Source organism: Rana temporaria, chromosome 6 (assembly GCF_905171775.1).
Source record: "Rana temporaria chromosome 6, aRanTem1.1, whole genome shotgun sequence".
Lineage (NCBI taxonomy): Eukaryota > Metazoa > Chordata > Amphibia > Anura > Ranidae > Rana > Rana temporaria.
In genome coordinates this window covers 117,717,244-117,732,152 of record NC_053494.1, presented here as the reverse complement: position 1 = coordinate 117,732,152, position 14,909 = coordinate 117,717,244, and the positions used below count along the sequence as shown (strand labels likewise).

The following is a 14,909-nucleotide window of genomic DNA, read 5'->3' as shown; positions in this document are numbered from 1 at the left end:
AGGCATAATGAGCTAGTATGCATAGCACACTAGCTCATTATGAATTACTTACCTGAGAACGAAGTCCCCGCAGTGGTCCTCTGACCCCACCTCTGTCGCCGCCATGATACCTGGAGTGACTTCCGGTTATCGCTGCTCCGGCGCTGTGACTGGCCGAAGCAGCGATGACGTCACTCTCACGCATGCACGTGGGAGCCGCCACTAACAGCATTATGCTGTTAGTTGCGGCACGCTCAGTGCGCATGCGCCGTAGACATCAGTGCTGTCTTTCTTGGAAAGATCTCCTTAACCGTGCAGGAGATAATTCTTGGACCTGCAGGTAAGCCTCAATCTAGGCTAACCTGTAGGTAAAAGTGGTCTGTAAGGGTTTACAACCACTAAGAAATGTGAAACAATAGTGTTCTAGTGTGTACTTTCCTCTTGTTTCTGTGGCACTTACTTTGGAACCCTGAAGAAAGTGGATGATGGTCACAACAGTTAGGATTTTTTAAATACCAGCGGTAACAAAAGTACTGTGGTAATCATATTCAGAAGTGTTTTCTGAACCAAAGGCACAAAAGGTGCATAACAATAGGTGAACACTGGATAATATTACAGAGAAGTACACATGGCACTGGAGATGTAGCTAGAAGCTCCATGTACTTCACAGGAGATCAAGTGAGGTTTGGGGACATTCAACTAGGCCACTTACCAATAGACACTGCTGTGACCATCACCCTTTTCCTAAACTATCTCCAGACATTGATAAACTTTTTGGCTTATGTGCTTCTTACCCTTAGAGGAGGAGGAGAAGGACTCCAACATGTGATACCACGCTCTTCCTCTCTGCAGGTAGATGCAAAGAACATACTGCAAAAATCGCAAGCTCTACAGATTCATTTTAAAAAGAACATATGGTTTGTCCTCTTTTTATGCAATATGTGTCAAAGATTTCCCAGGGTAAGCTAGACAGCTCAGCTTGCCCATTGTGAAACTTCAAGCTGAGCCATCCAATGTGACCCTTTCAGTTGTATGTATAACATTTTACTTGGGGTTACTTATCTCTGAAAACATCGGTCTTCAAGCACTTCCTGGTCTATGCTTACCATGGTGTAAAAAAATAAACCACCAACTCCACCTGGTATATATTTAAACCCTTCTTTATACACTTAGCATATTGGCAAAATACAAATACTATCACAAAGGCATCTTCCACACCCAGTGCCACTGCAGCATTTTGCATATGCCTATAGCCTGCACGTGTTTCAGTGTTAGGCTCCATTCACACCTAGGCGTTTTAACGCCTGAAGCCCGACGCTATTGCAGCCTGCAATACGCTGGAGGGGTGATTTAACATTGTCGGCTATGGCGATGGTTCACATCTCCACGCCGAATGCCGAAACGCCGTACGCCTGAAGCTCAAAACAAGTCCCGGACCCTTTTTTTCAGGCGGCTTTTGGCGTTCAGCACAGCCGACAATGTTAATCACCCCTCCAGCGTATGTTAGGCTTAAAAAACGATGCGTTTTGTCGCTGCAAATCGCGGGACAAAACGCCGCAATTTGTCGCGGCAAATCGCGGTACAATACGCCGCGTTCAGGTGTGAATGCAGCCTTAAACCTAAAGTGTTACTAAACGCACAACAGTAAAATCAGCCTGTATATGCAGTAAAGCATGCTTGTTATACTCACTGTGGAACCTAAGGGGTTAATCTCCTGCATTGTATAAAAAGGCTGTTTGATCCCGTCTTCTCTTAAACCCCCCCCCCTTCTTCCACTGTCCCAATCTATCTGCTGATTGAATAGAGCCTTAGAGCCCTTTCACACCAAAAACGCCTATAGCGGAGCGTTTTAATAGCGCCATTTTTACCGCGAAAACGCGGCAAAAACGGCGCAAAAACGCACCAGTGTGAAAGGGCTCTAAGAGCCAAGCTGCACCAGATCATTGTGTTGTGAATTACTAGAGAGGTTTTTTTTCTTGGAGCAGCTGCAGAACAGGTAAGTATAGCGATTTCTTCTTTACAGGGCTAGATAGATTAGGTTTAGAATGTGGCTAAGAGTAGATTTAGGGTTAAGCAGGCCATACATGGTCGAATTTCAATTTTCTTTTCAAAAGATGGTGCCACCATTGATTTTCGAAATTCGGCCGACCAAGCCTTCAATTTCACCTCATGTTGCTACAGAAAATAATTTTCGTGGCCGCGAATCTTCTTTTCTTTGCGGAAGTTTTCTTTTCTATTACATTTTTCGCATGAGTCTCCCATCATTGATTCGAAAATCATTTGTTTTTCCAAAAATTTCCAACATGTCTGATTTCCTCAAATTAGATTTTCGCACGAAAATCGGCTGTTGCTGCAGCCCACCAATGGTGCGAAATTTCTCAACTGTACATACAGTCACTGCAAACCAACAACATACAGTATGGCCGACGCGTTTCGCACTGGCAGTCAGTGCTTAGTCATGGCTAAGCACTGACTGCCAGTGCGAAACGCGTCGGCCATACTGTATGTTGTTGGTTTGCAGTGACTGTATGTACAGTTGAAAAATAAAAGACACCTCTAAGTGATTTTGGAGTGCGGCTGTCCAGTTTTCGTCTTTTCCATTTTGCTATCATTAGCATTGCCAGCACCTTGGTGGTTCAACAGCCCTTGATTGCCTACGGGGCTCACCTGGAGCGGTGAGAATTTTGTCCAATGGTGCGAAATTTGTATGAAAATTCTTCGATACAATTTTCGAAAGAAAATTCTTTAGAAATTCGAACCGCGTATGGTTGGCATTAGATAGTTTTCAGGCTCAACTTTTACTTTAAAATACCAATATTACTAAACAGAATGACCAACAAGAGGATTATTACTGACAAAATATCATGGTTATTGATAGTTTTGAATATAGTGCAGGACCCCTGCCCCTGCAGTTTTCCTCCTGGGCACGCAAGATTGTTTGAAGCTCACTAGAGCCGATCTGATGTTTATATCCTACATTGCTTTTTATGCATGTAAAATTCTACTTCTGAATTGGAATCTGCTTGATCCACCCACATTGTCAAGGAAATCAATGGCTGTTTTGGAGTTATCCAACCTTTGTCTGAATATGCCCTTTGCATCTTTGTCGAATGTGCCCTAAGAAAATGGAGAAAATTAGCTCTAGCTGGCTCACGTGTTTTTAGAGGACTTCCAGGGTAACACCCCCCCCCCCCCCCCCCAACTCACACACTTTTTTCTATTTTCTCTCCTACATGACATTCAGGAAAAATACTGTTTGAAATAAATGAAAAAAAAAAAAATATATATATATATATATATATAAATAAATAAATTATACATTATATTATTTGTAGTGCCCTGCTCCCAAATGACTGGGCGCTATGTTAAATTTAGTGGGTGTCTGAGCAGGTAATGTGGCTCAGACTGTATGTTTTATTCAAAAATTAGCCTCTGTCCTGGCAGCGGCTGTGCCTGATAGCATTTTCCCACTGTTACCTGTAGGTGGCGATACCCCCACAGGTCAGTGTTGGAACCCGGGTAAGCCATAGGTCATTGAGTGTCTTTTCTCGGGAGGAGCCCAGTGGGAGTGGTGCCCCGCTTTGCATGCCGGGAAGGGATACTTAAGGGCAGATGCCATGTTTAGGCGCGAGATCTGTGTGATTTCCAGCCCCGGGACCACGTTGTCCCAAGGCTGCATCTCTGCTAGTAGGCCCAGTTATGCTAGCTGGGGTCTACGAATCAAGAGGGATTCTAAGCTGTCTATCTAAGTGAAGGAAGCTACACTTAATGAAGGAAACCGGGGGAGGACCTGACCTGGAGGAGACTGAGCGGAAGGCTTACGTCTCGGGATAGGCCTGGTGACTTTATTAAAGGGGTTGTAACGGTTTGTTTTTTATTTTCTAAATAGGTTCCTTTAAGCTAGTGCATTGTTGGTTCACTTACCTTTTCCTTTGATTTCCCTTCTAAATGTTTTTTTTCTTTGTCTGAATTTCTCACTTCCTGTTTCTCCTCAGTAAGCTTGCCACCTTCATCCGAGCGGTGAAAAGTCAGCCAGAACAGCTTACTGAGGAGGAACAGGAAGAGAGAAATTCAGACAAAGAAAAAAAAAATTAGAAGGGAAATCGAAGGAAAAGGTAAGTGAACCAACAATGCACTAGCTTAAAGTAACCTATTGAGAAAATAAAAAATAACCTTTACAACCCCTTTAAGGAGGGATCCACAATTCAAGGTGTCCTACAGTTCGCCGGGTCGGCTTAAAGGCTCTTTAACTGTACGGCTGGAAGTTCGGGTGATACATCCTGTGGCAGAGGATTCCGGACTGTTCAATTTGTTCTCTAGCAGTCTGTGGCAGAGACTGTTATCAAACTGGTTCGTGCTTCATTCCGGCTGCTGGGCCAGGTGAGAGGTGCCTATGCGGGTGAGCAATACCCACTCAGGTGGGAGTGGCGAATGACTTTGAAGTTTAGGGGGTTTTCCCCAGTGATCTGTACTGAGTACCTGACCCTTCCCCTCCCCCCTTCAACCTTCTTCACAAGTTTTCAGCAAAATAATAAAACCTGACAGTTGGAGGTTTTACATCTTGTGTGGACATTGGAATTATTTCAGATTTCCTTCCCCAAGATGACAAGTGTTGAGGTAACGTGCAGGCCCAAAACTAACCAGCAGCTCCTACGGGGGTAGTGCTACATATATATATTGTGACAGCAGGCAGATGAAATTGCCTGGTTGCATCCAGGATGGCAAATATGTGTGTCCCAGATTCAGGCTGTATGCCAATTTGTACCACTAGGGGGAAGTGCTGAGAGTCCTGCAGGTGTAGAGTTAAAGGGTCACTAAAGGAAAAAAAATGTTTTGCTGAAATGACTGTTTACAGGGTATAGAGACATAAAAGTTAACTGATTCCTTTTAAAAATGATTACAAATAGATAAAAATCAATCATATAATGTACCTGCAGTTTAGTTTCACTTTTAAACTGGTTTCATGTTCCTGTGAACTAGAGAGAAACACAAAACAAAAACAAACAAATCCAGGGCAGTGTTTTGTTTTTAAAATGAATCTGATTGGTTCTGTTAAGTTTTAGACACACAGTAATGACAGCTTATACCTACAGTGAAAAGCTCCCAGTATGATGGTTATAAGGAAATGGACAACCAGGAAGTGTGGAGATCAGAGCAGTTTTACAGCAACATCAAAGCAAAAACGAGCAATGAGGACATGAAACCAGTACTGCAGTAAGGTAAAGAAAGCTATTTAGCTAAAAAAAAAAATTCCTTCAGTAATCCTTTAATGAGCTCAGCTGAATTAAGTTGGCTCATTAAGGCCTCTACAAAACTCCCAGCATGCAAAGGGAGTTGCTCCATCCTGGAACCAGTTTTGTGCCTGTTTAGACTGGGGAGCATGATACCTGTCTGTGCGGTGAGACAACGCCTGTGTGGCAAAGCCTCTTCAACAGGGAGATAGGTGCTGGGGACCAAGCTGATAGCCAGGGAAACCTGTGTGTAGTAAGTGGCCAAGTTGGCAAGGATTTATTTTCATGTTTCTTTTTGTTTTGCCGTTTTTAGACCAGTGTAAATAAACCGCACCTTTATTTTTTCACCTTCACTACTGTTTGCTGTGCCTAATTTTTGTGTAGGGAACTCTTCCAGGGGGTAACACCCCCCCCCCCCCCCCGCTGCCGAGCTAACCCCCTTACAGTATATATATATATATATATATTTATGAGCTATATTAATCAGGAAAGATCGCTTTCAATGCCCTTTCCCAAGTCCACTCACTATGAGAAACAATAATAGTTCCAATCCATAGCTGGTAAGTAACAAAAATAAAAAATCTCCAGCTTTTAAATAGCTAGCTATGACCATCACAGGATGCAAATATCTGGATTCTTACAGGTTTGGGTAACAAATGATGTGTTTAAACAAAACCATTACCCGTATATCATAAACAGGCTGCCATGTAAGTAGTGTTCTAAATGACCTTTACATAGTGACTTCTTCAGAAAGGGATTCGGAAATTTATAAACTTTCTATTGAACATCCCTGAATCAGATCCAAAATAAACAGAAATAAAACATTTCTAACCATAGTTTCTGCATGTAATAGGATACAGCCACATGCTGAATAGTGATCAAACAACTGACATCTCCCTAATGGCTTTTCATCTGCCATAAACACATCAGTGCTGGGATTGTATCTGTCCTTAGGAAGCGGGCAACAACACTGAAAAGAAGAACACATTTCTACCAACTGCAGGAGTAAGCCTTGAATTCACTTGTTATAGCTACTGTATAGATACAATTTACTGCTATTTCATATACAGTTCCACTCCATCATTTATTTATTTTTTAGAACTTTAAATGAAGACGAACTTAAAGTAAGTGTTGCTAAACCCAGGACTCCGCTTTTACTATATCTGGTCTCCCACAGAACATAAAAATGCAATTATTTTAGTAAATATAAACTGCTAAATACCTTTACTCATCAGCAGTATATAGCAGTCTTGTGACCTTTATCAGTGTCTGGTTAAAGCTTGCAGCAAGAGTTTTCATTCTCCTCTGACAGTCTCATGAGGCTGGATGAAACCTCTATTGACCCTGTGTGGATCACATGAAACCCCCCCCCCCCCCCCCCAAAAAAAAAAAACATCTCTAGCCATACAAAAAACTAAGCTTGTGCAGAGTACCTCTTAGGGCTCTGTTCTATCAGCAAATAGATTGGGGACAAAGATCAAACAGCCTTTTTACACAATGCGGAGGATTAACCCCTAAATAAAGTGCAGTGTCGCTGCAGTATGCTTAGGTGTGAATGGAGCCTAAGGCTACTTTCACACTGAGGCGTTGCTGCGTTGGCGGAAAAGCGCGCTATTTTAGCATGGTTTTGTGGCGCTATTCGGCCACTAGCGGGGAGCTTTTTAACCCCTGCTAGCGGCAAAAAAAAGGGTTAAAACAGCCCGCAAAGCCAGCGGCTCGGTGGTGCTGCCCATTGATTTCAATGAGCATGGGCGCATTATGAGCGGTGTATACACTGGTCCTACGGCACCTCAAAGATGCGGCTAGCAGGACTTTTTTGAGCGTCCTGCCAGCGCACCGCTCCAGTGTGAAAGCCCTCAGGCGGTTAGCGTTATAGCGCCTCAGTGTGAAAGTAGCCTTATGGTTTGAATCCCACTATATCAAAGCAGTTTTTAACAGCACACAATTATCTTGTTGGGATTTTTCTTAGGTACCTGGTCGGAAGCTCATCAAAGTCGACATCAAGAAACTGTTCATAGCTGGAAACAAAACTGTCTAGCCACAGTCGCAGGTAGTCGGGGTCTTTCTGTAAAACAAAAGGTAAACAAGAAGCGTCAGCTCCGAAGTAATGTCAAAGTGTTCATTATCATCAACAATAACAAGCTAACAAAGTTCATTACACTTGAAATGAAACCCAAAGATACCAAGCCAAGGTCAGATAGACTAAGAAAGATTGCAGCCACAATGGCCAGAAGAATTGTTTGGGATCCAAAGAAAAACCCACAGGTAACCAGGCTGCTCTGGAAAAAGACAGTGTGGTTGTGTCAAGCAGCACAATACAACAATACTTGAACCAAGATGTGCTACATTGTTGCCAGAAATAAGCCTTTACTGCTCCAATGCCACAAAAGCCTGGCTACAATATTCCCAACACCACCTTGTCACGCCATAACAGCTTCTGGCACACTGTCATCTAGAGTGACCAGACCAAAATAAAGCTTTATGTTCACAACTGTTAGCACTGTATTGAAAAGGGGTCAACAGTAACAAGGATACCATACTCACTGTGAAGCATGGTGGTGGCTTACTGATGTTTTGGGGGGGAGCTTTAAAGGCATGAAGAATCTTGTGAAAATGGATGGCAAGATGAATACAGAAAATGCTGATAAACAATTTGCATTCTTATGCATGAAAGCACAAAGTCAAAGTTGACCCTCCAATAGTTACAGCAGAAAAAGGTGAATGGGCAGCTATACCACCTGCAGGAATTCGGGCCTCATAGACAACTAGTATAAAAAGACTGCATGCTAAAGGGGGCAATACACAGTATTATAAACTAACTGTATGCAGACTTTATGCAGGGGTCATGATGTTTTTTTTATAATCGTGTCATTCCGTTATGACCTATAGTTCCGGAATATTAATCCCAAAAGAAGTAAATAAAATGTGTCTGCTCACTCTTGTTTTCTTTAAAAATGGTACTTACTGTACAGTGCATATAAAAAGTCTGGTAAAATGTCAGGTTTCTGTGATGTAAAAAAATTAGACAAAGATAAATCATTTGAGAACTTTTTCCACCTTTAATGTGACCTATAAACTGTACAACTCAATCGGAAAACAAACTGAAATCTTTTAGGAGGGGGGACAATAAAAAACAAAAATAATGTGGTTGCATAAGTGTGCACACTGTTTTATAATTGGGGATGTACCCGTGTTCAGAATCAAGCAATCACATCCAAACTCATGTTAACTAGGAGTCAGTACACACTTGCCATCATTTCAAGTGCCTCTGATTAACCCCAAATTAAGTTCAGTTGTTCTAGTAGGGTTTTCCTGTCATTTTCTTAGTCGCGTCCTATGGCAAAAGCCATGGTCCGCAGAGAGCTTCCAAAGCATCAGAAGGATCTCATTGTTAAAAGGTATCAGTCAGGAGAAGGGTACAAAAGAATATTCAAGGCATTGGATATATCATAGAACACAGGAGAAAGTATGGCACAGCAGTGACATTACCAAGAACTGGATGTCCCTCCAAAATTGATGAAAAGACAAGAAGAAAACTGGCCAGGCAGGCTGCCAAGAGGCCTACAGCAACATTAGCCACTTGACCACCGGGCCTATTTTGGCACTTCTCTCTTTCATGTAAAAATCTAAATTTTTTTGCTAGAAAATAAATCAGAACCCCCAAACATTACTTTTTTTAGCAGACACCCTAGGGAATAAAATGGCGGTCATTGCAACTTTTTTTTCTCGCACAGTATTTGCGCAATAATTTTTCAAACGCCTTTTTTGGGGGAAAAACATTTCATGAATTAAAAAATAACAAAACAGTAAAGTTAGCCCAATTTTATGTATAATGTGAAAGATGATGTTACGCCGAGTAAATAGATACCCAACATGTCACGCTTTAAAATTGCACACACTCATGGAATGGCGCCAAATTTCGGTACTTAAAAATCTCCATAGGTGACGCTTTAAATTTTTTTAAAGGTTACTATTTTCAAGTTACAGAGGAAGTCTACTGCTAGAATTGTTGCAAACGCTCTAACGCACGCGACAATACCTCACATGTGGGGTTTGAACGGCGTTTACATATGTGGGCAGGCGCGAGCTACCGGGACCAGAACATTTAAAAATATATATATATATATATATATATATATATATATATATATATATATATATATATATATATATATATATATATATATTTTTTTATTTTTTTTTTTTTTGACTTAATTTTTTTTTTTTTTTTTTTTACTTTTATCACTTTTATTTTTATTACAAGGAATGTAAACATCCCTTGTAATAGGAATCAGTGTGACAGGTCCTCTTTATGGAGAGATGTGGGGTCAATAAGACCCCACATCTTTCCTCCAGGCTTACAAGCATGAGATCGTGAAAAAAAATTCACGATCTCACGCAGATAGCCGCGGTTTTGTTTATTTCCGGGTACCGGCGTGACGTCATAACGTCGCGCCTGGGCCTCCGACGGTCATAGAGATGACTAGTGACCATCTGGTCACCAGTCATCTCTATGCTTCCCAGCCAGTGCCGACCGCTTCGCTCTCCGGGCCCCCGATGGCACGGGAGAGCCCGGAGGAGCACCAGATGGTGGCGGGAGGGGGGGACATCCCCTCCCGCTGCCTATAAGAACTGCTGATTTGATCATTCTTATCGTGCAGAGAATCGGCGGCTGAAGACGGTGATATCTGAATGATGCCTGTAGCTGCAGGCATCATTTAGATATCACCACACAAAGTCGAGGACGTCATATGACGTCCTTGGTTGTTAAGTGGTTAAAGGAGCAACAGGAATATCTGGCAAATACTGGCTGTGTGGAACATATGACAATAATTTCCCATATTGTTCATATGTCTGGGCTATGGGGTAGAGTGGCAAAAGACAGAACCCTTTTGTTACGAAGAAAAACATCCAAGCTCAGCTAAATTTTTTCAAAAATCTGTCTCTCAAAAGCATGTGGTAAAATGTGTTCTGGTCTGATGAAACCAAGGTTGACCTTTTTAGCCATAATTCCAAAAGATATGTTTGGTGTAAAAACAACACTGCACATCACCAAAACAACACCATACCCACAGTGAAGCATGATGGTGGCTGCATCATGCTTTGGGGCTGTTTTACTTCAACTGCAACAGGGGCATTAGTAAAGGTAGAGGGAATTATGAACAGTTCCAATTACCAGTCAATATTGGCACAAAACCCTCAGGCTTCTGCTAGAAAGCTGAACATGAAGAGGAACTTCATCTTTCAACATTACAATGACCCAAAGCATATATCCAAATCAAAAAAAAGAAATTGCTTGACCAGAAAAAGATTCAAGTTTCGGAATGGCCCAGTCCGAGTCCAGACCTGAATCCGATTGAAAATCTGTGGGGTGATCTGAAGTGGGTTGTGCATAAGAGATGGCCTCGCAATCTGACAGATTTGGAGTGTTTTTGCAAAGAAGAGTGGGAAAATATTGCCAAGTCAAGATGTGCCATGCTGATAGACTCATGCCCAAAAGGACTGAGTGCTGTAATAAAATCAAAAGGTTCTTCAAGGAAGTATTCGTTTAAGGGTGTGCACACTTATGCAACCGTATTATTTTATACTTTTACTTCCCTCCACCTAAAATATTTCAGTTTGTTGTTCAACTGATTTGTTTATAGGTCACAATAAAGGTGGACAAAGCTCTGAAATTATTTATCTTAGATTTTTTATAACATCACAGAAACCTGACATTTTAACAGGGGTGTGTAGACTTTTTATATCCACTGTATATTACCAATTCTCCAAGAGTATGCCAAATTTGAGCGCAATTGTATTTAAAAAGCCCCAGAAAATGAGAACGTCTCTTTTTTCTCTATTTATAGTGTGGACCGCATCCCAAGAAAACCGTAAACCTATTCAGAGAAAACCACATACAAGTATCACTGGGAGCAGAATATAAATATAAACTAGACTAAAAGGAAAATCACAATTCTTGAGCAATGAAGTGTGGTCAGCTTTAGGCTGAGTCGGCATAAAACATTATCAGATATCTGACAGATGAAGACAATCACTGATTGGCATCACAAACGCCCAACAGGATCCAGAGGCAGTTTTCCAGAGCTTTACAATAACTTCTATTATTGTATGTAATAGTAGCATTGTGTTGACTACGGTAACTTCTATGTCCAAGTGAACAAATGGACGGCGTCATCTTATGTTATGTAATATCTGCAGTTCTCTGTACATTTCAGCCTACAATGAGGCCCATGACAGGATTCTCTATGCCCGGAATTCCTTTGTTTAAATCCTGATTGACATATTTCACAATTCTGTGGCAGCTTGTGTTACTTGCTTAAAGTGGAATTAAAAGTAAAAAAAAATTTCTCCCACTGCCCCCTCTTCTTTTACAACATATACCACAACATTCAACAAAAGTTCCCAGCAACGATTGGTGATGTGCCATACAATGTCCAGAGGCTGCATTTAGGTTTGGTGGTCTGGTCACTGATTCTATCCATCTCATTCTTTTGTTCCGTGGTTAGTTTTTGTGGTACTTAGTAGAGGTCGACTGATATGGGTTTTTCTCTGGCCGATACCGATGCCGATATTTAGAATTTGGGGCGGCCGATGGCCGATATATGATGCCGATTTTTGCGGCCGATATTTTAGGCCGATTTTTATTTTTTGGCAGGTGGCGCTAATTGGCACTGGCAGGTTGCACTGGATGGAACCAATTGGCAATAGCAGATGGCACTGATTGGCAGGTGGCACTGGCAGGTGGCACTGAATGGCACTGGCAGGTGGCACTGGTTGGCACGTGGCACTAAGGTGACACTGGCAGGTGGCACCAATTGGCATTGGCAGGTGGCACTAATTGGCATGTGGCACTGGATGGCATTGGCACTGCCAGGTGGCACTAGATGGCATTGGCAGGTGGCACTGGATGGTATTGGCAGGTGGCACTGGATGGCATTGCCACTGGATGGTATTGGCAGGTGGCACTGGATGGCATTGGCAGGTGGCACTGGATGGCGTTGCCACTGGCAGGTGGCACTGGATGGCATTGGCAGGTGGCACTGGGTGGCATTGGCAGGTGGCACTAGTTGGCATTGGCAGGTGGCACTAGTTGGCATGGCATTGGCAGGTGGCACTGGATGGCATTGGCAGGTGGCACTGTATGGCACTGGCTGGTTGGCATTACCAGATGGCACTGGCAGGTTTCACAGCACATAATGTAGCTGATAATGTGTGAAACTCTCTCTATACAGTTTCACATGGTGCTGCAGAGAGCAGAGAGAGGAGCTCAGATTCATTGTGATGTTGAAGGTGGGCGGGACCCGGGTTGGGCGGGACTCAGCTGTCCAACACCAGCCAATGGGATGAGATCATTGGCTGGATAGCTGTCCCGCCCACCCCGGGTCCCGTCCACCTTCAACATCACGATAAATCTGAGCTCCTCTCTCTCTGCAGCACCATGTGAAACTGTATGGAGAGAGAGTTTCACACATTATCAGCTACATTATGTGCTGTGAAACTGAGAGAGCAGAGAGAGAGAGGAGCTCAGATTCATCGTGATGTTGGAGGTGGCCGGGACCCGGAGTGGGCAGCTATCCAGCCAATGATCTCATCCCATTGGCTGGTGTTGGACAGCTGAGTCCCGCCCACCCCGGGTCCCGCCCACCCCGACATCAGTCCGACAGCTCCATTCTCTCCTTAGTGTTTCACACACACGGCGCTGCTCTGCAGACAGTGTGGGGAAGGGAGGGGGAAGGAACCCCATGTTCCTCCTTCCTTCTCCACACTCTGCTGATGCAGATCTGCTAAATATCGGCCACATTTGGATAATAATCGGCCGATGCCGATTTCTTCAAAATGACTGAATATCGGCCCGATATATCGGCCGGCCGATATATCGCTCGACCTCTAGTACTTAGTCAAAGCTCTTTTCTGGGACTTAGGCCTTGTACACACGATCAGTCCAAACTGATGAAAACGGACTGAATTTCAGTTTCATCGGTTCACAGACTGATGGTCTGATGTACCTACACACCATCGTTTAAAAAAACGTTTGTGTCAGAACGCGGTGACGTAAAACACAATGACGTGCTGAAAAAAACGAAGTTCAATGCTTCCAAGCATGCGTCGACTTGATTCTGAGCATGCGCGGGTTTTGAACCGATGATTTTGTGTACGAACCATCGGTTTGGACCTATCGGTCTGTGGTCCATCAGTCCGATTTTAAAGCAAGTTCTAAAACTTTGGACTGAAGGACAAAAGACCGATGGGGCGTACACACGGTCGGTTTGGACCGATGAAACTGAACTTCAGTCCGTTTTCATCAGTTTGGACTGATCGTGTGTACAGGGCCTAAGACAAATTACAAGGCATAAGGGGACACTATAAGTACAGTAAAGTCAACTCCTTTAGGAAAAACCTGATAAAAAAAATAATAATTAAAGAGGAGGCGTTGTACAGCAGCCATCCTGTTGTCCAGCACATCAACATTTCTAAGTTGTAATATGTTTATCTAAAGCCAATTTATGTGATAGTTTTGGATAAAGTGGAAAATGATTAAAATAATTACTGTCAGTGTCCCCGCTGGAAAGATTTATGCTCATATATATAATCTCCTAGTGGCCATTGTCATGGGGACGGAAAGTAAAGGACAATCTTCCATAATGGGACACCTGACAACTTTAGAAACTTCAAAATGACAGTAATAAGTAATAAGCACTTCTCTCCTTCATGTGAAAATCACAATTGTTTTGCTAGAAAATTAATCAGAACCCCCAAACATTATATATTTTTTTTTAGCAGACATCCTAGGGAATAAAATAGCAGTCATTGCAATACTTTTTGTCACACTGTATTTGCGCAGCGGTCTTACAAGCGCACTTTTTTTGGGAAAAAATCACTTTTTTTTAATTAAAAAATAAGACAACAATAATTTTTGCCCAATTTTTTTATATATTGTGAAAGATAATATTACGCCGAGTAAAATGATACCCAACATGACACGCTTAAAAATTGCGCCCGCTCGTGGCATGGCGTCAAACTTTTACCCTAAAAATCTCAATAGGCGACGTTTAAAAAATTCTACAGGTTGCATTTTTTGAGCTACAGAGTAGGTCTAGGGCTAGAATTATTACTCTCGCTCTAACGATCGCGGCGATACCTCACTTGTGTGGTTTGAACACCGTTTTCATATGCGGGCGCTACTCGCGTATGCGTTCGCTTTTGCGCGCGAGCTCGTCGGGACGGGGCGTTTTTAAAAAAAAAAAATTTGTTTTCTTATTTATTTTTATTTATTTTTATATTTTTTTTACACTGAAATAAAAAAAAAATATATCACTTTTATTCCTATTACAAGGAATGTAAACAAGCGGCGGAGGGCGCGGGAGAGCGGCGGGAGCCCTCTCCCGCCAACCGATAACGGCGATCTCGCGGCGAATCCGCCGCGGAGACTGCCGTTATCGTTTACAGGACCGTCGGCACTAAAGATGCATACCTCGGTTGTGGCAGCAGCTGCTGCCGTTACCGAGATATACATCTTTAAAAACAGGACGTCTTTTAGACATGAGGCGGTGGGCAAGTGGTTAAAAGGGCTTTTTTTTTGGCCCAGGAGGCTGCTGGACCAATCTGACATCACAGCACAATCTCTCTCATGCGCAGTGGGGAGCCAGCAGTAAAACAGTAGGGAGGGACAGCCAACTCCCAAAGCCAAGGTGGCGG

General features: G+C 42.8%; 1 protein-coding gene across 4 annotated transcripts in view; it reads right to left on the bottom strand.

Annotated features, from left to right (window-relative positions):
- NBEAL1 (neurobeachin like 1) overlaps positions 1–14,909 on the bottom strand; it is a 243,708-nt gene that overhangs the window by 163,119 nt on the left and 65,680 nt on the right. For all 4 annotated transcript variants that reach the window (XM_040357247.1, XM_040357248.1, XM_040357245.1 and 1 more), the window contains exon 3: positions 7,184–7,275. In XM_040357247.1, the coding sequence (XP_040213181.1) occupies positions 7,184–7,275 (92 nt within the window). The remainder of the gene's footprint in view (positions 1–7,183; positions 7,276–14,909) is intronic.